At 39.0% G+C, this 22,125-nt stretch overlaps 1 protein-coding gene and 1 long non-coding RNA gene across 27 annotated transcripts in view; one reads left to right on the forward strand and one right to left on the reverse strand.

Moving 5' to 3' along the window:
- SYNJ1 (synaptojanin 1) overlaps positions 1-22,044 on the forward strand; it is a 63,700-nt gene extending 41,656 nt beyond the window's left edge. For 5 of the 26 annotated variants that reach the window (XM_071754254.1, XM_071754269.1, XM_071754278.1 and 2 more), the window contains exons 23-30: positions 1,190-1,396; positions 2,396-2,524; positions 3,126-3,164; positions 7,595-7,642; positions 8,953-9,155; positions 12,823-12,931; positions 14,245-14,468; positions 18,196-22,044. In XM_071754254.1, coding sequence (XP_071610355.1) covers positions 1,190-1,396; positions 2,396-2,524; positions 3,126-3,164; positions 7,595-7,642; positions 8,953-9,155; positions 12,823-12,931; positions 14,245-14,468; positions 18,196-19,050 — 1,814 coding nt within the window. In that variant the 3' untranslated portion in view covers positions 19,051-22,044. Of the gene's footprint in view, positions 1-1,189; positions 1,397-2,395; positions 2,525-3,125; positions 3,165-6,675; positions 7,056-7,572; positions 7,643-8,952; positions 9,156-12,822; positions 12,932-14,244; positions 14,469-16,046; positions 16,071-18,195 lie in introns of those variants that run through there. The other 21 variants (XM_071754339.1, XM_071754440.1, XM_071754295.1 and 18 more) reach the window with 19 other exon arrangements.
- Positions 7,200-22,120, reverse strand: LOC139800889 (uncharacterized). Its single transcript, XR_011727990.1, has 2 exons — positions 22,031-22,120; positions 7,200-7,624 (listed from the first exon to the last, which is right to left on the reverse strand). It is a non-coding gene; the product is annotated as an uncharacterized lncRNA (long non-coding RNA).
- Between the last annotated feature and the right edge of the window lie 5 nt (positions 22,121-22,125).

Here is a 22,125-nt window from a genome sequence, read left to right on the forward strand (position 1 = left end):
TTATCCTGTGACTTACCCACTCAGGGTCACTTCCTCCTGGCAACTTTTACTGCTCATGGAGAAACCCAGTAAGCAGGATATACACATCTTCAGAGCACAAAGGCATTATTTTTTTTGCCAATACATTATGCAGATTAATACAGTAGATGAACAGAACTAATGAGCTCCCGTGCTAAGCATTGGTACACCCCCAAGAAGACACCTGGGGAGCCTTTGACAGGCAGGCAAATATGAGTTGGGTAAGGAAACCCTTAGAATGCTCACTGAAACAGGCTGATCTTCAGTACTGATTGTTTTCTGGTTCCCTGTATTTTGTAGAGTTTGTTTTATCCCAGAAGGATTTTTTGTCTTTTTGTTTCCTACTTTGTTTCCTAGTGGAATCCTCAAGCTGCTGAATATCACTGTTTGCAGCAATTGTACATATTTGGTTTTCTTTACCTGCATATTTCTCATCTATGTACTTTGTCACAGCTGATTGTTTTTTTAATCCATTAATTTTCACAAAAGATCTACTTCACTGTCCTCTTTTCTCTTTCCCTTTTCTCTTTCTCCTTTCTCTTTCCCTTTTCTCTCTTTCTCCTTTCTCTTTCCCTTTTCTCCTTTCTCTTTCCCTTTTCTCCTTTCTCTTTCCCTTTTCTCCTTTCTCTTTCCCTTTTCTCCTTTCTCTTTCCCTTTTCTCCTTTCTCTTTCCCTTTTCTCCTTTCTCTTTCCCTTTTCTCCTTTCTCTTTCCCTTTTCTCCTTTCTCTTTCCCTTTTCTCCTTTCTCTTTCCCTTTTCTCCTTTCTCTTTCCCTTTTCTCCTTTCTCTTTCCCTTTTCTCCTTTCTCTTTCCCTTTTCTCCTTTCTCTTTCCCTTTTCTCCTTTCTCTTTCCCTTTTCTCCTTTCTCTTTCCCTTTTCTCCTTTCTCTTTCCCTTTTCTCCTTTCTCTTTCCCTTTTCTCCTTTCTCTTTCCCTTTTCTCCTTTCTCTTTCCCTTTTCTCCTTTCTCTTTCCCTTTTCTCTTTTTCTCCTTTCTCTTTCCCTTTTCTCTTTTTCTCCTTTCTCTTTCCCTTTTCTCTTTTTCTCCTTTCTCTTTCCCTTTTCTCTTTTTCTCCTTTCTCTTTCCCTTTTCTCTTTTTCTCCTTTCTCTTTTTTCTTCCTCTCATTCTCTTTTTTTCCTTTTCCCCATTTGCAACGGGATTTGTTATTTAGGAGACATTGATGACTACAGTGCTGAAGTAGAAGAAATCCTTCCTCAGCACCTACAGCCAACTTCAGGTTCTGGTGTTGGAACCTCCCCAAGCTCTTCACCACGTTCCAGTCCCTGCCAATCCCCTACACTGTCGGATGGACCTGCGCTCCCAGTGAGACCGAGCCGAGCACCAACAAAAACTCCTGGACCACCTGTTTCCACACACAGTGAGTAGTGCTTTCCCTGACTGCCTCTGATACTATACCAGCTGGCAGCTGTAGAGCCCAGTGATAGAATACTGTCTTATTAGATTATTTTTAATAGAGCTTTTAGATTAATATTAGATGCTTTTCTTCTTAATGTCTAATGTTTTATAGATAATTTGCCTTGGGCAAATCACCTTATCTTTGTATCTCAGTCTTTCTACTGAGCAGTGGAAGAGCTTTGTTTCCTGAATCTTATTTAGTACACTGTATGGTGATCTACGCTGCTGCAAACTACAGAACTTGCTCTAATTCTTTAGCATTTCATCATGAAAGAGACCTCTCAAAAAGCTACATGATTAATAGGCTTTCTAAGCTGATTGGTTTAAAACCTCTCTTCAAAAATGCTGCTGCAATGTGTTACTGTAATTCCAGTTCACTTTAGTCATGCTTTTCAAATACAAACCATTTCAATTAATGCTGGATCAGCTGTACTATGTAAATTGTAATTGGTAGACTTCTAACTTGGATGTATAATATGAAAGCTTCTGTTTAAACACAACTCCGTTTTAGTGACAAAGTGGACATTTATAATCAGCAATGGCTTCTAGAACAGCTTATTTCAATGCAATTTGGAGTAACTTTATAAAGATTCCTAAAGTGCCTTCAAAATTTTCTGTGTAGCTTTTTTTTCCAGAGCACTTTGTACTTTGGATCAAAATAAAAATGACAGGATCAAAATAAAAACTTGGAGCTCTGCAGTTTGTAACAATGTTCAGGATGCCATGAAGAGCATAAAGCATGAGACAAAAGTCTTGGCTTAGGAAATCTGCTTCTTTCCATAATTGGTTATTCCTCTCACAAAAAATGTTTTCGCTCTCTCAAAAACGTCTGTGTCATTCGTTTCCAGGGCTGGGGACTAACTGTTCACTCTGTGAAAATAACTTACCACGAGAATAGCTTTATTGTTATTAGAATGTACAATTGATTCATTTTGGCACTGTTTTCTGTCATGTTCTTCAGCTGAATTTCAACTTGGTACCCAGCAGAAAGAGCCTTCCCAGAGCTTGGAGCCTAAGCGTCCTCCACCACCTCGCCCCGTTGCTCCTCCTGCACGCCCTGCTCCACCACAGAGGCCACCCCCACCATCAGGTAATGTGATGGCATAGATCAGGTTGTCAAGAATATTTTGTTTCAAGTCTGTGAGATGAACTTAGAAAGTCCACACCCAAACTAGATACTATACCCTTGGTTTGGGGATGAATGGAACATAGAAATTTTTCACTAAAATGTAATAGCAACAACAGGATGGGAAAAGACAGAATTTTTAGTACCATTAAAGTATTACTACCTTTGCTTATAGATTAAGTTTTAAAATTTTATAGATTTATTTTCACAGTTTAAAAATGTGAGCTTTCTTACAGCAGTGTTTATTCAACATTTTTATGTTTATAGCATCTTCATTTTAAAAATAAAAGATAAATAATCCTGTGCATCCATTGATTTATATCCATTTAATTTTGGCATCAGTATGTATGCATTTTATCATGTCTGGGTTTTTAATGTTGAGTTCATCTGGATCATCTGAAAATGTAAACAATTGAGTGCTAAGAGAAACTGGATGTTCAGAAGCATAGAGGCAACATAGTAACAAACTGATCCTTGTCATTTTTAACTTTCTCATTCTTTTTCTTCCCTCTTACTGTACTGATATTTTTCATTATTGCTGCATTCATTTCTTAAATACTGTAAGGCGGTAGGAGTCCTGCACCTGCTAGAAAAGAATTTGGAGGTAATGATTTTAATTGTTTTCAAATATGAATACATAGCAAAACTACTGTGGTGGTCTGTTGTGACAATACTTAATATGATGATATCCACAGGTATAAAATGGGTAATTCTTAAATATCAATGCAATTTCTTTTTCAAGGTTTGAATCCCCCTTTGAATTAAATTTGACTTCTTAGTGAAAAAAATATTTCCACAGAGGTTGATAGAGTCAGAGAGGTTGGAGTTGTTCCAGGTTTTTATTACTTTGTCCCAGTCAAAATATACCCAGCAAACTTCCCTGTGAAAGCTGAAACTCATCTTTAGCTGTGAAAAGGTTAGTTAGCTTTTTCCTCACAGTCCATTACAAGGATTGTTGTAAAATGGGTTATGACTGTAGGTACTTGCAGTGACTATTCATTAATTAGTTGTAAGTTGAAACTATTGCTGGTCTGGCCCAGTTTTCTCTGGATGACCACTAGGTAACAGAGAGCTCCAAATCACTGAGCTATATTTTTATTGAAGCCAAACACTGACATAAGGGTGGTTATTTTTCATTTCCAAGTCTCAAATACGCTCCTAAGCCCTTAGGGACATGAAACATCCTCTATAGTTCTTGGAAATAGCATTCAGAAACACAAACTTACCAAAGGTATTTATTCAGTTACTTTGAAGAATCTCAAGAGCTTATAGGTCTTTGCAAAGTAAAAAAAATCCTGAAATATTTCTCCCCTAATTCCTTCCCTTTTGATAATGCTCAGGGTCTCAGCAACCTTTCAGGATAGTTTTGGTTTTTTTCCAGTTTGATCTGGTTTTGCATGTAATAATGACTTACACATTCTCAGAAGTGCTTCATGTTTAAAATAATCTTTGCCCTTCTTTGTCACATGTTTCATAATTGAGCTGTTCTGCTTGGACTTAAATCAGTTCATTAATACATGGGATAGAGTGACAATGGTGTTAGCTCCTCTGAAAGATTTCTTCATGGCTTTTCAGACACTGTCTCTCGGTAGGAAAGAGGGATTTTTTTTTTAGAAAATAATTCAAAAGTTTTGAACAATCTCAAAAAAACAGGTTAACTATTTTAAACAGTATATAAGTATCAGCTAGCTTATTCTGATGCCAAGCAGAGTTGTGCATGACTCTTAGATACAGTGGGAGGAAGTTATTATGCCAAATGAACTAGTTAAAATACTTGTTTTAGAAAATAGCTGGTTTATACATAACACACCACATATAAAATTCAGTTCATGGTACTACTTCAGTCCTATACAGTTTAATATGCACTGACACAGTCCTGTTATCCTAATTTGTCTCAATTATGAAAAGACTAGTCCTTTTTTCCCTATTGTAACTGCATCAAACTTGCTTTTTATGCAGTCTTTTAAACGAGACTGTAGTGTATTTTTTCATATATTATATATTTTCATATATTATTCTAACTCAAAGCTCATCTCACTTTTTCTTTTCTCTTAATTTTCCACTCAAGGTATACATTTGTAAGCCATACTGCTTTGCTTTTCAGCAGCACCTGAGCTTAGCTCTGAGCAAGCTAGCACAGGACTGGAAGCACTAAAAATGTCACGGGGTGTTACTATGCTACTATGGCATCTGTTTCTCTTACCTAGAATTAAGGTTCCTAAAGCACTGTGAAAATATCCCTTTGTACTGTATCAGTGTTTAAAACTTTGTTTTTATATCTGAGTAGTACATGCAAAATGGTAGTGATCATTTCTTTAAAATGGTGTGTATTTTAAGTGTTACTTTTCTCTTTTTTTGGCTTATGTGTTTTAAGCTTTTTTTCTGATTGCCCATAGCATTTTGTCTCATGCCTCTCACAGAATGCTTTGAAAATGGGATCATGATTTGGGCATCTAAGTTTTTATAGAGTTTGGTCATAGTTCACATCATTTTGCAACTTGGAATTCAAGACAACAAGGCTATGTACTCATTGCAGGCTTTTTGCAAAGTGTAGAATTTTTGTCTGCTATGGAACATTTCCACTGAGGATTTTATAAGCTCACTTGTTTACAGTTTAAATCAATGTGTTGCACTGTTTACATTTTGAAAAAGCTCTTTGTTTTTTTGAACATGAGGAAGAGCACTTTCCCTTTCTTGATGAAGAAGGGATGTTTAGTAATGGAGGAAATAAGCCTTAATGCTAAAACAGTAAATGCATTGTTCAAATGTATGCTAATGGCCTAAATTTTTTATGTAAATATATACACATACACACATAGGCACATATGCACATGTGTGCATATTCACATTTTACTTTATGAGAAGTTGAGGCTGCTTTATTTTCCATTATGCTAATGTGTAAATGTAGTCTTCCCAAAACTTCAGTTCTGTCTAAAAGATGTCAGGGCATATGTCACAGGTTGTTTCTGTATAAAGCCAACTTCCTTCCTTAAATACTATTGAAAGCAAGTATGTGATATCTTTACTTGTAAAATACTGTTTCAAACTGTAATGGAGTTTTCAGGCTACATACAGACTACAGTAATAGATTTAAAACATATTTTAAAATGTGTTTCATATTTTCCTTTTTGCACTATCCTTAACATTAAAATCTTCCTATGATGCCAAGTGTGATAACATCAAAGCACCGTAATTTTGCTTTATCACTGTTGAAGAGTATTAACAGTATGTGAATTTTGGGGTATTTGACCTTTATGGCCTTTCTCTCCCATATAGTAAATATTTTCACATTTGCAAAACCTTTCAAAATTCACATGCACAGAAGTCTTCCCTTGTATGGTGCACTGACATAGGAAAATGTCTATGTGCTATGGTCAAAGAGGTTCTCTGCCTTCTTTCTCCATAAAGAAGTTGACTTTATTAATCATCTTGGATAAAACAAGATTTGTTTAACAAGAGCACCCTGAAAATACTTATTCAAAGTACAGACTGATTTGAGCTTTGAGAGAGAAAAGTGCAGAAGATCTGTGAAATGAACAGGCTAGTTCCCTGCTCTTGGAGAGCTTTTATTGTGTCCATTTCCATTAATACTCTCAGATATTAGCTCTACATCTCTGTAACAACAGAGGGTTCAAAGAAGTGTCCTTCTACTCTGTTGGGCTGCTCTCCACCTCCCTTTATTTTCCTCCAGTTAACAGGTAGGCTTCTCATAGCCTCTGGGTTACCACTTTATTTTCTCCTCCAGGGTTCCTCTGAGTAACATGGGAGAAGGGCAGAGCTAGTACCTGAAAGCAACCAAATGTTCTCAGGCAGTGATCTCTTCCTATTTCCCACCCTTGACAAACACTCTCAGTTCATCCCTCCTTGGTGTTGCTTCTCTTGCAGAGAAGTTCACTGTTTGAAACTTATGGTGGTGGAAACCTAATGTTAATTGCCAGGGCCTGGATCCCACCCAAAATATGTAACATATGATAGTGTTCACCACAGCTGAACCAGATGTCCAGCAAAACCAGAGATCTTACATCCCTGGAGATAATCACATAGCAGCCTCATCTGCAACCTTCACTCTTCCTACTCTGAGTGACACCTCCACCCATATCTGACAAAATTCACAGCACTCTTTCCAGATCATAGAGAGCTCCTGAGCAGATACCACACACTGGCACATCATGAGAAAGCATGAGGCTGTGTCATCGCTAAGGCAAAAGTTGCTTTTAAGGTAGGCTTCTTGAACACTGGCCCCCTTTCCTTCCTCTGTACTTGAGCCATTCCAGAGTTGCCAGATATTAGTTACTTTTTTCCTATGCGCATGCCTTAAGGATTTCTCCTTGCATACTCTCTCTGTCCTGCCATGTCTTTACCATAGAATTTTATGGACCCAGTAGATGCTTGATCAAACTGCAGAAATAAAATAATTCAGCATGGTTCTGCATGATTGAAAATCATTGGCATCTTCTTCTGGGCAGCAATTGATAAACCTTTCTCAAATAGTGTGCTGCTCGGAGATAACTTTATGATACAGTACTGTAGGATGCATTATATAAAGTGGAAAACTTATTTCTTCCATAAAACTTCTTATTGTAATCTTGGCAGAAATATACTACACGGTTTTCTCCTAAATTACAGGAAGCAGACAATGTTGCAAGGTATAACTGATGTACCTGTTTATTTTCAACCGTTTGAGTATAGGTATGTGCTCTGCTTTAGAAGAGTTTCAAGACTGACATGTAATATCATTCTGAATTTACAAAAGTTTGTGGAGAGTGAATCTGAAGAAATGAAATTCTCCTTCAACTGTCATGTGAAATTGAAGTAATAGCATGTTTTTAAATGTGATTGTACTTGCTGATCTCTTATTTGTATCAATCCCATTTCCCTATGCTGCTACAGTTATCTCCTACAAGTGACTACAGTCTACCTAGGCTGTTTTGAAGTTATGTAAAGCTGTCTTGTGGCAGTGTTCTTGCTGGTTTTACTTTCTCAACCTACTGCTTTTCTTATGCAATGTACAGCTTCTCTTCTTTCTCTGAAAAGGTCTTGGAGCTCCTCCCAGTCCTGGGGTAGCTAGGAGAGAAGTAGAAGGTAACATAACAATTTTTGTATTCTAGAAATGGATTTCTAATTTAATACCTGAGTCATGTTATTGCCTTTGTGATACTTAAAGGTGGTTTCATTAAGGTATTTATTGTGTAGGATCTTTCTTTTCTATAACATAGCTTTCAGACAGCCAAGTTGCATCCTGTTTTTCAGGGATAGTGTGAACTGTTCAAGAAATGAAAAATGAAGTGAAAACTTAAGACTGCACTAATCAAGAAGAATGCTTTCAAGACTGACTCTTAGAGGAAGCTGTGGCTGATTGATTGCTAGAGTAAATACTGTACCTGTAACTAAACTAGGAATCCAGGAAGCCTTGTTTTTCATAAAGAACTACATTGGTTCATTTTTATAAATTGGTAAAATCACTCTAGGTACAGTATAATTCAGGTTAGAAGGGACCTCTGGTGGTTATCTAGCCCAGCCTTCTGCTCAGAGTAGGGTAAACAGGCACCAGGTTGTTCAGGGTATGAATTGCATTACTTAGAACTGTACCCAGAAACCAGTTCTAACCAGTTCTAAGAAAGTAGGGTTGCCTGACAACTGGAAGCCAATTTGATAAACTTAAGTGTCTTATGTACCACAGAGTATTCCTTCCAGTTACTGTAACTGACATGGTGATTTTACCTTCCTGGGAAATAGGCAACAGAAACACAAGCCAGAGTCCTAAACCTCTTTGCCTGTTAGAAATTGTGCCCTTGTCTGAGGTAAAGGTAATTTTTTTGTATCTTGCACTTCACAAATTGAATGTTTCATACAGAGTTGTAATTAGCATCAGCATGTAAATGTTGAGGTTGGTGCTGTAACAAATTTATCCGATAAACAGAGTAGGTTCAGGAACTTTGGTGTAGACCCTGTAGATTGCTGTAACCATGTCTAGTTACAGAAGTACTCTTCTGATCACATGATTTTTTGAATCAGCATGTTATATAAGTTCTTTTTGTTCTGAAGACTGCTGTTGGAACATTTGCAGACTATACTGCAAAAGAAAACAACTTCTAGCACAATTGAGAACACAGGGTACCTGTGCAAGTGGGCATCTTTAGCTTGGAACAAGTAAGAGATGATTTGATCTGTAATTAGATGGGCCAAATTACTTCACCTGTGTCACGGGATAAGAGTGTGCTAGAGTAACAGCTTAGCTGATGGATAGGCTCTTTAGTATGTAACAACTTGTAAAAAAAATCACTAATGTCTTTCTGCTTCCACTTTAGTTAGTGATAATGTACCATTGCTGTGTAATACCTGTTCGTAGCTTACCTAACATAGATAATTACATTTTTTTCCATGCTTCAAAGCACAAAAAAGTCCTGGAACACAAAGAAAAGATAACCTAGGTAATACAGATACATGCTTTGTACTAATTATAATACAGAAAAAAGTTGAATTTAAATATGTTCTAAGTCACTCATCTCTAATATCTGTTCTAGTTCGTAATCAGCCTCCACCTTCAACAGGAATTTCAAGCACAGGAACTGCTGGATATGGTACAACCAGACCGGTAGGTATTCCATCTTAAAACAATTTTCCTCCAAATTTCTACAATTAATTACACTGTGGATTTTTGTAAGTCATAACAGCTGTAAGAAATCTGCAAAATCGACTGGTCATTTTACAATTTATATGAGTTAAATCCCTCAGCAATTCTTCTCTGTTGACTAAAAATACACCAGAATACATGTGCTGGACACGACTTCATTGTTTTGCACTCTATGCATAGTCACTTCATAGGCTCTTCTTTAATGCTGTATCTTTCTTTGAGGTAAAGTGAAAGACCAGTTGTTGCTAATGAGAGAGTGTGAAGAAGCTGTTAAGACGCAGTAAACTCAAAAAGTTTTAGTTAAATCCATATAAATGTTTTATGAAAGGTTTTAGAGTCCTTTTCTGCCTTTTACATGAGAAAGAAACCAGAGAACTCTGCCAGCTGTGCAGGGTTATTTGAGTTCTTGTGGAGCTTAAAGGCATTGTTACTTACTGATATTGCCATTTCTATTGTCCTCCCATGCAATATTGAAAGCACTGAAAACTACTGTTGAAAGGCACTACTGAAATAATAATGAATAGTTCTTGATCTTTGCACTTTTTTGTTATTTTTCCAGAAATGTAAAATGCCCTCTTTAAAAACTCAGATAAAGAGAACCATATACTTCCTGTATACATGGGAAGTAATGTATTAATTTATCACCCTATGTCTCACTCCTTTTGTAATCCAGAGCCACAACAGGATTGCCATTTCTGGATTAAAATAATTCCTTTTTTTTTAATGGGGTGTACACAAGAGAGAGTCCACCAGTATCTTGGACTTGGCGTGAGTGCAAGAATTCTTGTTCGTGTGAATAAGGCTGTGTTTCTCAACACCCAGGCAGGATTACAATTAGAACTTCTTGCCCCCCACTCTACAGTTACAACTACTTGTCCAAGGACCACAACACTGCAGTTGCCAGAATATTCTGACCAGACAGAGCTGACTGCAGCTCTTCTTTTGCAGACCTTGAGATTTTCTTCTTAAAACACCTCAGCAAACTAACAAGCAAACATAACCAAAACCCAAACACAACAAACCAACCAAAATAAAAATTATTAGAAGGTCTGAAAAAAAATCTCCCTAAGATGGCTTGGCTTTTCAAGCCTTAGCTCAGCACTTGATTCTTGTAACTGATGTTGCTGCTTTTTTTTCCCTTTGTTGTTTTTGGGAAACGATTCATTTTCAGGACCAGGGACAGTGGCCACAGCAACTGCCCTTCTCCTGCCTGGTCCTCTTCCTTTCCCTTCCCCCTTTCCCTTCCCCCTTTCCCTTCCCCCTTTCCCTTCCCCCTTTCCCTTCCCCCTTTCCCTTCCCCCTTTCCCTTCCCCCTTTCCCTTCCCCCTTTCCCTTCCCCCTTTCCCTTCCCCCTTTCCCTTCCCCCTTTCCCTTCCCCCTTTCCCTTCCCCCTTTCCCTTCCCCCTTTCCCTTCCCCCTTTCCCTTCCCCCTTTCCCTTCCCCCTTTCCCTTCCCCCTTTCCCTTCCCCCTTTCCCTTCCCCCTTTCCCTTCCCCCTTTCCCTTCCCCCTTTCCCTTCCCCCTTTCCCTTCCCCCTTTCCCTTCCCCCTTTCCCTTCCCCCTTTCCCTTCCCCCTTTCCCTTCCCCCTTTCCCTTCCCCCTTCCCCTTCCCCTTCCCCTTCCCCCTTCCCCTTCCCCCTTCCCCTTCCCCCTTCCCCCTTCCCCCTTCCCCCTTCCCCTTCCCCCTTCCCCTTCCCCCTTCCCCTTCCCCCTTCCCCTTCCCCCTTCCCCTTCCCCCTTCCCCTTCCCCCTTCCCCTTCCCCCTTCCCCTTCCCCCTTCCCCTTCCCCCTTCCCCTTCCCCCTTCCCCTTCCCCCTTCCCCTTCCCCCTTCCCCTTCCCCCTTCCCCTTCCCCCTTCCCCTTCCCCCTTCCCCTTCCCCCTTCCCCTTCCCCCTTCCCCTTCCCCCTTCCCCTTCCCCCTTCCCCCTTCCCCCTTCCCCCTTCCCCTTCCCCCTTCCCCTTCCCCCTTCCCCTTCCCCCTTCCCCTTCCCCCTTCCCCTTCCCCCTTCCCCTTCCCCCTTCCCCTTCCCCCTTCCCCTTCCCCCTTCCCCTTCCCCCTTCCCCTTCCCCCTTCCCCTTCCCCCTTCCCCTTCCCCCTTCCCCTTCCCCCTTCCCCTTCCCCCTTCCCCTTCCCCCTTCCCCTTCCCCCTTCCCCTTCCCCCTTCCCCTTCCCCCTTCCCCTTCCCCCTTCCCCTTCCCCCTTCCCCTTCCCCCTTCCCCTTCCCCCTTCCCCTTCCCCCTTCCCCTTCCCCCTTCCCCTTCCCCCTTCCCCTTCCCCCTTCCCCTTCCCCCTTCCCCTTCCCCCTTCCCCTTCCCCCTTCCCCTTCCCCCTTCCCCTTCCCCCTTCCCCTTCCCCCTTCCCCTTCCCCCTTCCCCTTCCCCCTTCCCCTTCCCCCTTCCCCTTCCCCCTTCCCCTTCCCCCTTCCCCTTCCCCCTTCCCCTTCCCCCTTTCCCTTCCCCCTTTCCCTTCCCCCTTTCCCTTCCCCCTTTCCCTTCCCCCTTTCCCTTCCCCCTTTCCCTTCCCCCTTTCCCTTCCCCCTTTCCCTTCCCCCTTTCCCTTCCCCCTTTCCCTTCCCCCTTTCCCTTCCCCCTTTCCCTTCCCCCTTTCCCTTCCCCCTTTCCCTTCCCCCTTTCCCTTCCCCCTTTCCCTTCCCCCTTTCCCTTCCCCCTTTCCCTTCCCCCTTTCCCTTCCCCCAAGGGAACCATTTCTAGAGCATCCACTGTTACGAAGATTTGTCAGAATATACAAAGTATAAAAAATTTAAAGAAAAAAATCTTACAAATTATCTCACCTCATGATTTTTTTTTCCTGAAATTTTGCATTTTAATTCTAATGTTTTATGTTTTAAATTCAGCTTTCAGTTGTGGTGTTTGTAATACACTTGACATCAGTTGTAATGTGGAATAGTTTCCTATTTCTCTCAAATACTGATGTAGACTTTTAAAATTATTTGATGAGAGCAATTCCATCCCCAGCCTGGTCAGTCCTATTCCAGCAGTTTGGGAAGACTCCAGCCTTCACATGAGTCAGAATGTGTTTCATTAATATTGTTTGCTGAGGAACAGGAGTACCTGCCTTACAGTTAGTAAAATAAGTTTCAGAGAAAAGAATTAACTACGGTCTTTTATGCATATCTTGGACTTTCACTACATAAAATTGACTGTGATTCTGTTTGCAAATGCCAGGCTATAATTATAGTCTTAAGAAATCAATGATGGCTACAATCTGCACTGGTGGTGGTTTATCAGTGTTTCTTTACTAGATGTCCAAATAAAGTAGTTGTTGTTGGTGGTTTTGTTGTTTACAAAAATTCACAGACATAGTTAAAATTAACTTTATTATTTATACTAACAAAATAATAAGTGTTTCTAACATTGTTGTATTAGTAAATATTTATGTGAAGCTGAAGATGCTTACAAAAATCCTTTTATTTGAATTGATCCCTCACGCTTTGAGAATATATTCTTTACTTTTACATGTGCTTAAAAAGTTAGTTCAGCAACTGTTATAAAAGAATTTATTTATCAAAGAGTCCTATTTATTCTGAATCATTTAGCAGTAGATTACTACAGATACAAAGTAGAACTAAAATGCCTTTCTTCTTTTTTTAAACCAATTATTATGCCAGACTATTCCACCTCGAGCTGGAGTTATTAGTGCACCACAAAGCCATGTCCGTCCCTCTGTAGGAAGACCAGCACCTGAAACTCAGACCAAGCCAGCTGAACCTCCAAGAGGTAAGTTTACTTTAGAAGTTAAATATAAATGTCACTGTTAAGAGGTACTGTCTCTGGATTAAATGCTTTGTTTTCAATAGAGGGCTTAATTTTTCACTAGAAAATAAGATTCTCAAATGCAGTAACATTCATCAGTTTCTGTTAATCAGCCACAAGCACTGTAAACTGTAAATTTAATTGTAAATTTTATCAGTTAACAGGCAGCAGTCACGTAAGAACTAGTCCCATATATTTTATGCTTTGAAGGAAAACTCTGATCAGATTGCTGTGTTTTGGTCTCAGCACACTGGTGTGTCCTATCATGTGTGCTGATCACTGAATCATTCTCTGCACTTTAGTTATAATATTGGGAATAGTGTTTATGTTTGACTTTCAAAGCCACTTCCCAAACTGAAAGTTACAGGGTTTTTAGATTGTATTAATATCTGTCATGGTTTAACCCCAGCTGGCAACTAAGTCCCACACAGCCACTTGTTCACTATCCCCCTGTGGGATGAGCAATAGTAAAAGTGAGAAAACTTACGGGTTGAGGTAAGACCAGGGTCCTACATAGGTAATCCAGTAACAGGTAAAGCAAAAGCTGTGCACAAGCAAAGCAGAACAAGGAATTTGTTTGCTACTTCCCATCAGCAGGCAGGTGTTCAGTCATCTCCTGGAAAGATGGGCTCTGTCATGCCTAAGTTACTTGGGATGACAAACCTAATAACTCTGAACCATCCACTCCTTCCTCCTCCTTCTTTCCCAAGCTTTATATGCTAAGCATGACATGACATGGTATAGAATATTCCGCTGGTCAATTAGGGTCAGCTGTCCTGGCTGTGTCCCTTCCCAACTCCTGTTCACCCCCAGCCTACTCACTGCTGGGATGGTGTGAGGGGAAGAAGAGGCCTTCACTGCTCAGCCATCACAAAAAACATCCCTGTGTTACTAACACTGCTTTCAGAGGTTTGTATCCCCCAGCCCCATATTAGCTACAACGAAGACAATTACCTCTATCCAGCCAAAACCAACACAACATCAAAATACACATTTTATAATAATGACTTAAAAATACTTTTAAATACAACTGAAGTACATTTATGAATGAAATGGTTTCTGATTCTCTATTTTGTAACTATAATAATAATTTTTAATGGAGATATGCTGAGCTTCTGATGACTTCTAACCTAGTTGCTGTGAACACCTACTCTTCTTTCAACCCTTTTGTCTGCAGTTCTCTCTGGTCCTTCCACAGCCACGTGTACTATTCATGCCATTCTTAAGATTTCTATTACAATTCTTTACAATAAAAAACACTGCAAATATATTTCCAGGCTCACCATTGCTTCCTGAACCACTAAAGCCTCAGGCTGCTGGATCTGCTCAGCCCACCACTCAGCCACAACCTGTGCTAAAGATGCAGGAGCCTCTGATACCCACATCATCACAACCATCTCAGACAAGTGCTCCTCCCCAAAGTCTGGAACCTCCACAACCGCCTCCTCGTAGCCGATCATCTCACAGTTTGCCTTCTGATTCTCCTCCTCCACAGCAGCAAGTATGTAAAAAAAGATCCTGTATATATGTTTTCTTCATTATTAACACTGCTTGTACTGAATGCTGTAGATTTGTGAGAACTTTTAAAGCAAGCCAGCAAGCAGCCAAAAAAATAAGGTCAAAAGGTTGAATTCCAAGATCATCAGGCTCTGATAGGATAATAGTTAATAGCTTATGTATTGTCTGTGAATAACTAACATCTCAAATACTAAAGATTTAACTTAAAATTTTGTATGACAGACTTAAAATTTACAGCCAGGTCTTTCTCAAAATTATGTTGACAATTTTGTATGGAAAAAATAGTAAAATTTAGTTTTATAATGACACACATATGACTTACACTGTATAACCAACTAGCTAACACAGGTTTTGATCATAAATTAAGCTTTATAGGTCACATGATGAGGTGCTTTAAGTTGATGATAATTCATTGAAGGTAGACAATTCTGCTGGACAAAAAAGACACATTTCTCCCCAGTCACCAGTGCCAATAAAAATATAGAAAAATAAAATAATCTGAAAAACTAATACAGGAACATAAATACTGTGTTCTGTGGTACCATTTAGAGTGCTGTTATTAAAAAAAAAATCCTTTGTCTAGGAAAAGCTTTAAACTGCTTTAAAAATGCAGTAGTTTTTCAGTGTCACTTATACATACAGCTAAACTTCTTGACTAAATGTCAGTGCAGTTAGTTTTACAGTATCAGGTGCTAGGGTAGATAATACACTACAAAGCAAATATTTATTAAAGTTTGGTTTATTAAGGCTTATTAAAGATTGGTTTATGTCCACTTCTTACAGAGAGTAAGTTTGTGGTTTTGTTGTCTGGTGTTTTTTTAAAATATAAACTCAGCTGTGGATATTTATGACTACCTAAGTTTTCATCAGTATTTTAGATTTTACTTATCTCTGCATGTGAAGCCCACTTTCACTAAGCAGTCAGTTAATACCTATATTGTGATGGGGCCAAATTTAGTTCTCAGTGAGGTGATTTTGAATTGTAATTGAAAAATCTTTAAATGCTCTTTCTTTCTATCTGTTGAACCTCTCTCTCTGACTGTTAATTTGCTGGTATACTGTATATACTTGGGACTCTAGATTACCAAGCAATACTTTAAAAAAGATAAGTATTTATTGTAAATTAAAGAGTTTTTATTTTTTTACTAAATTAGTTTTTTCAGTTTGAAACACTGTTACTGTAGATGAATGATTACAAAAACACAGTTCCCAAAGTGAGAGTTACAGTGCTTTTCAGATTTAGAGATTAATAGAATTAGACCATCAGTAGTCAAATTCTTATGGTCAGTCTTCAAAAAATAACCCAATGAGCTGCACAATGAATGTCTATATGGAAATGATACTAGAATTTACTTGACTCTTAATGGTAGAGCTTGTAAGCCTTACCAAAGAATACAAAAGAAACTTAAAATTGTTAGTGTAGTGTGTAATATTTTGGTTTGTATTCATATTTCCAAAAACAGCTTTGTGAAAACTAAAAGTATTTTTAACATGAGGTTGCTTTGTTACTTGAATTCCTTCCTAATTTTCTTTCCTTTGGTGTCTGTTTCTCTTTCACAAGCAGGAGCAACCATCAGGGTAACAGGTATCTGACTATTTACCAATCTTGTATGTGGTCTCCATCTATTCAAGCAGAAAAGATGTATGAATCTTGTTTTCATACATCTGCAGTCTCATCCACGTTAAAGATCACCTGTCCACATTAATGAATTGACTGTTATACCATAGTTTGCTTTTTCCTTTCATAATGCAATTACAATTGATAGTGTTAACTGTATTTATTAGCACCACAGCAAATAGTTTACCTCATCATCTTTTATGAAACGATTGGAACCTCACTTATGTTGCTCAGTCACTGCTGAATCTCCTGGTCTTGGTCTATTTGGAAAAAATAGGTATGGGAGTTAATGTTTCTTTTGAACACAAGTAAATTCTGATGCAATTTCACTCCCAAAGTTTTTTCAAAATAAAACCCATAGTTCATGTTTCTCAAGAACAGAAAACTTACTGTTACCTAGAGGTAAAATATGCTGTTTGTTACAGCTTAGGAGCATTTGGTTCCCAAATTACTCAGATCAAAATTTTACTTACCATAGAGAAAAATTGGGATTCATAGTTTCTTCGGGATCTTGTACTCTTTAATTATTTGCTTAATGAATACAGGACCTAACCAGTTCATGCCAAGCTGCCTTTGATTTACATGCTTTCTACAGTTCATTTTTTTACATTTCTCCCTCAGTTACTTGATGCCTTTGGTTTAATATTATTTTCCAAAACCCTTGCTATATACATACAGAAATCATAAAATCATAGAATTGTTTCAGTTGGAAGGGGCCTTAAAGATCATCTAATTCCAAAAATACCAATACTGAACTATTCATCTCTTTTAGAATGTCTCTCATGTAGTAATGCCAGGGATGCACATAGCAGACACTTAGTGTAAAAAAAAAAAATCATCAGAGTAAATCCATTGCTGCCAGCATACTTCTCTTCTCCTACCAACCAGTACCAGCTAAAACTGCTTGGTTTAAAGAGACTGCTATGATGGATACATTGCAAAAAACTTACAATATTCTTATTATTCCTGAGAATCTCTAAAGCATGTGGGCTAATTTTTCATAGCTGCCTGGGATGTATCCTAAGACATGCTTCAAACTATTCTCAATAAATGCAGAAAACCCAAGATGTTTAAAAAATGCAGTTATGCTACAATAGTATCACATTGCAGTGGACAGCTTTAGCTAGCATCATAGTTTCAAGAAAACAATTTTCATGCTAGATATCCAAACTATTGGGGGTATATTAGAGTGATGTGTTAAAATGACAAATATGTTTTTGAAATTCACATTTTCAGAAGCTATTTTAACTTAAGCTTAGTTCTTTGCTTTAGTTTAATAAGGAGAAGCTCCAAACTATGTTCTGTCCGTGTGATGACTTGAACAAATTGTAGATATTCTACCTCTTTGGACAGTTGCTATAACGTGTAAAAATTGCATTGCTGTTTGAAGAAGTTCATAAAAACAGGTATATCTTGTTTTTAAAAGATTAGGAAGTTCTGCAGATAACCCCCTCTCTTCCCCATTTGGCATTATTCTAAACAATGATAACTTGCCATTTCAAAATATTAAAAACAGAGGATTGTAGCTTCACCTTGTCAAGAAGCACTGAAGATGCCTACAGATGCATATGCCTACATAGAAATGTTTAAAGTGCATATACTAATCACACTAATTTTTCCTTTCATTGTGATGCTTAAATAATGCTTGTATCATTAGTGTCATAAACTCTCACACAAGGAAATCTAGAGGGTTTTTTTTTTTTTCCTATCTGTGCTGGGTTATCACCTGTTTAGAATACAGCATAATTCCCCAAGTTTCTTGGGGATTTTCTGCTACAATGTCCACTAGTGCTTTTGGCTAGGTTACTGACCTGCATGAAATAGATTCAAGCTGCATCAACCAATAAGGGGGGAAACTGTGTTTTAAGAACTAGTAGGCTTTTCTTCAGATGAGAGGCTAAGGGTTATTGTTTTCCAAAAAAGGGGCTACTTTCTACTACAAGTGCATTGTACAAGTTACAACCAAATTGTATTGAAGAAGTTTAAGCCCAGCAGCTTCTTTTCTTCTCATAGAAGAGTGAGAAAGGGGGAGTTAGTAATAATCTTAAAACAGACAGCCACATGATTACTAAGCACCTTGTTTTCTTTCCAGATTAAAACAAATGGAATATATGGCACTAAACTTGAAACACAGTTTAACAGTGACCCTTTTGAAGATTTGTCATTTAAGCTGCTTGTGTCAAAGATGCAGACGTCTGTTCGAACATCACCTGTTCCGACTTCAAACCAAAAGGAGTTCATACAGTTGCCTTCAGCAACACAACAAAATGCTGATCCTTTGAATACTGTAAATTGCATGCCATCAATGCCTCCCATTCCAACCTTTAACACATCCCAGGAACATAAGCGCAGCTCTCCAAATCCATTTATTTCTAGATTGAATTGCACAAATCCATTCACCGAAAGAACTCCTAATGCTGGAAACCCATTTAGAATGGAAACACAACAGTCTGAAATAACTTCACACTTCCTAGAAGGACGTGCTGCTTGCAGTCCTTTCCCTCCTCTAAATACCCCCAGCTGTAATACAAGCAAGCCTGTATTTCCTGTTGATGCATCTGAAAACACTTTTTGCTCACGAAGTAATTCTCTCATGGTAAAAAATGTACAGCCAAAAGGATGGGTAACGTTTGATGACGATGAGGATAATTTCAGTGTAAAGCTAAAGCCATCTAAAAGTGTTCCAGATTTTAAGCGAATCAGTTCCAGGAACTCAGCTGGATCTCCAGATTTGCTGGGCACTGAACAAAATACTTTTCTGAGTTCACATTTTAATTTTGACAATGACTGGAACAGAAGTTCTACTGATTGCTTCTATACAATGCCAGCACAAAGAGCACCTGCACCTCCTATCCCATCAAGAATAACCAGCAACAGATCCCCTGCAGATCCTTTCACTTCTTTGGCACCTAAGGTGTCACCAACACAAGATGTTACAGAAAGATAGATGTTCAAAAATATAAGAGTTTATATTTGTTGCTACGTTTATCCAGTAGAATAATTGGGCATTTGAGATTATTCTGTGTGCAATAATGTAATTGTCTAAAGCACTGAAACGTAATTCTACTCGTAAGCAGCCACTATTGTCTGTGTATAAATTTTGAATATGTATATATGGTAGAGCACAAAAATTGTCTGAAATGTATTAGAATCCAAATGTAATAGTGTTTGAATAGACAGAGAAAAGAAGGATGAGCTACTAATCTCATTAAAATATACCAATCTTGGAAATATTTTTTGCACAGGGAGCTCTTTGGTTTCTATTCCCCTTTGTGGAATTTCAAAAAAAAAAGAGGCTCCCTGCTGGTAGACTCACCTCTCCCTTTTTAATGTTTTGTTAATTGATATTTATAAGTATTTACCAAAGAGCTGCCAAAGTTTATTGAGATTTGAATGTTGACAAGTTTAGAAGTTGTTTAATTTATAACAGAGGCTATGGATATTTGTAAGGCTTATATTTGAATCTGAGGCACAAAAAAAAATTTAATTTCAAAGTGCAAACAAAACTCTGCATATTAATATATTCAATACTTGACTTTAGTTTTCTGCGTCAGTACATTTCAGTTATCAAATCTTACTGTGACATACACTCACTAGCATTACTTCAGTATAATTGTTCCATATCATCCATTCATTCATCACTCATTTAAAGATACTTTTTTTCCCACAAATTGTAAAGAACTGATAGAAATAAGTTACCCCTCAACCTCTGGAAATAAATTCCCCTTGTGTTTTGATACACAAAGCAGTCTTTACCAGTTGCAGACAACATATTGGAGTTTGATTGTCCCACTCTCCTCTTTTGCACATTAGGAGAGCTTTCTTGTCCTTTAGAAAGACCTGAGTGAGGGAATCAGCAGCCGTGTTCCAACATCAGAGAAGGAGAAAGGCTTCTTGCATGACTGGGTTGTCCATTCAGCATCCTCCCCATCTACTAGACATATTGTTGTATTTGTAAAATCTAACTTTCAAAGCAAACAGGAGAACATCAGTTCTCTAACCTGAATAATATCATTCTGCCACTTTGGCATTTAAAACAGAAGGATTGAGTCTTCCTTGCCCAGAGACACTGACCATCCATGCTAGAGAGAGCAGCACAGCGGAAAGGGACCTGGGAGTTCTAGTAGACATAAGGATGGATGACCATGAGCCCACAATGTGCTCTTGTGGCCAAGAAGGCCAATGGCATCCTGGGGTGGTGGTTAGTAGGTCGAGAGAGGTTCTCCCCCTCTACTCTGGCCTGGTGAGGCCACATCTGGAATAGTGAGTCCAGTTCTGGACCCCCCAGCTCCAGAAGGTCAGGCAACTGCTTAAGAGAGTCCAGCACAGAGCCACAAAGAACATTAAGAGAGTGGAACATCTCTCTTCTGAGGAAAGGCTGAGGGAGCTGGATCTCTTTAGCTTGGAGAAGAGGAAACTGAGGGGTGACCTCGTTTATATTCACAAATATGCTAAGGCTGAGTGTCAAGAGGATAGAGCCAGGCTCTTCTCATTGATGACCAATGTCAGGACAATGGGTAATGGATGCAAGCTGGAGCACAGGATGTTCCATGTAAACATAAGAAAAAGCCTGGACAGAACAGGCTGCCCAGAGAGGTTGTGGAGTCTCTTTCTCTGGAGACATTCAAAACCCTCCTGGATGTGTTCCTATGTGACCTACACTAGGTGGCCTTGTTCTGGCAGGAGGATTGGACTTGATGATCTCTCAAGGTCCCTTCCAACCCCTAACACTGATTTCCTCTGTGCAGTGCTGCTTTGAGGCCAGCAAAGGCTAAGTTGCTATTAGATGTATTATGCTATAAAAATGCAACTCTGTGCTTTTACAATTTTCTAAAGTTCACATGACATTACATAAAATACAGTACTTTGTTTATCCTGAGGCAATTTAAAATAACTGATTTCCTTAGCTCCACTTATATATGCTATAAAACCCTGCAATTCTTACAATTTGCAGTGTCTTAGGATGTGACTCATATAGGCAGCTGCATACTTTCATCCAAAGCTGAACATGTCACAGTGGTGTCATCCTTTGGGGGACTGCAAATCCATGCCTACATTCATTGGCTTACTTGCAAACAAACTGTACTGGTTCCGCAAAACCAGGGACTGAAACACAACGTACTAGCATTATATTTATAGTAGCAAAATACACAATGACAGTACTTTTTTAAATATTCAAATGCTATCAAGACATTATTTATAAAGTAATCCACTCTTCCTTTAAACAGTGTATGGTTACCCATGAGCTGCAGTTAGAGGAGTGACAGTAGTGAGTTTTATATTGTGCTTTTTTTCCATTCAGGTCATTAAACAGTACTTGTACATTTTAAACAGCAGTGGTACTATACTCTTTGTGCTTCAGTATGTGAATTACCTTGTTTTAAACTGTTGCTATAAACATCTGTGTGATTGGTGTTTTGGTATATTCCTACATTAGCAAAACAATTTTTGGGGACACTTTTTGCTAGTGGGAGTTACGTGATAGTTCTTTGTTCAATATTTAAATACAGTGATCAAAAACTACTGTCTAAAATGTACGTGGTATAGAGCACCTCTACACTTTATAGGACTACGGAGACTGACAGCAAAGTACCGCAAAGATCACAAGAAATGCTCCAAAAAAATTGTGTGTGTGTGTGTGTATATACATAGCTTACCGCTGTATCGTGTATTAACGGACGTAACTACTCGCAGAAGTTCTGAGAATACTAAGAATTAAAATTAGAACCGCTCGACACGTTTTCACGAGTTCTGTGTTCCCTGTGGTAAATGGCTCTGCTTCGTGTCCCGACCCACTCGCCTGGGGCCCGCCCGCCACTGTTCGACGCCTGTTCCCTCCCCACCGCTGCGGCAGTGAAGCCCGGGGGCGTACGGCATTCCTCACCTACCCTGTGGAAGGCGGTGGTGTATTCATGAAATAAACGTACCTTCCCTTATGACATTTCAGCTTCTTCTCTCTTTGTACCTCAGGTACCTTCTCGGCTCCCTCCTTTACTGTAAGCGCTTCGGGCCCTTTAAGCTT

The sequence above is a fragment of the Heliangelus exortis genome, chromosome 1, assembly GCF_036169615.1.
Source record: "Heliangelus exortis chromosome 1, bHelExo1.hap1, whole genome shotgun sequence".
Taxonomy (NCBI): Eukaryota; Metazoa; Chordata; class Aves; order Apodiformes; family Trochilidae; genus Heliangelus; species Heliangelus exortis.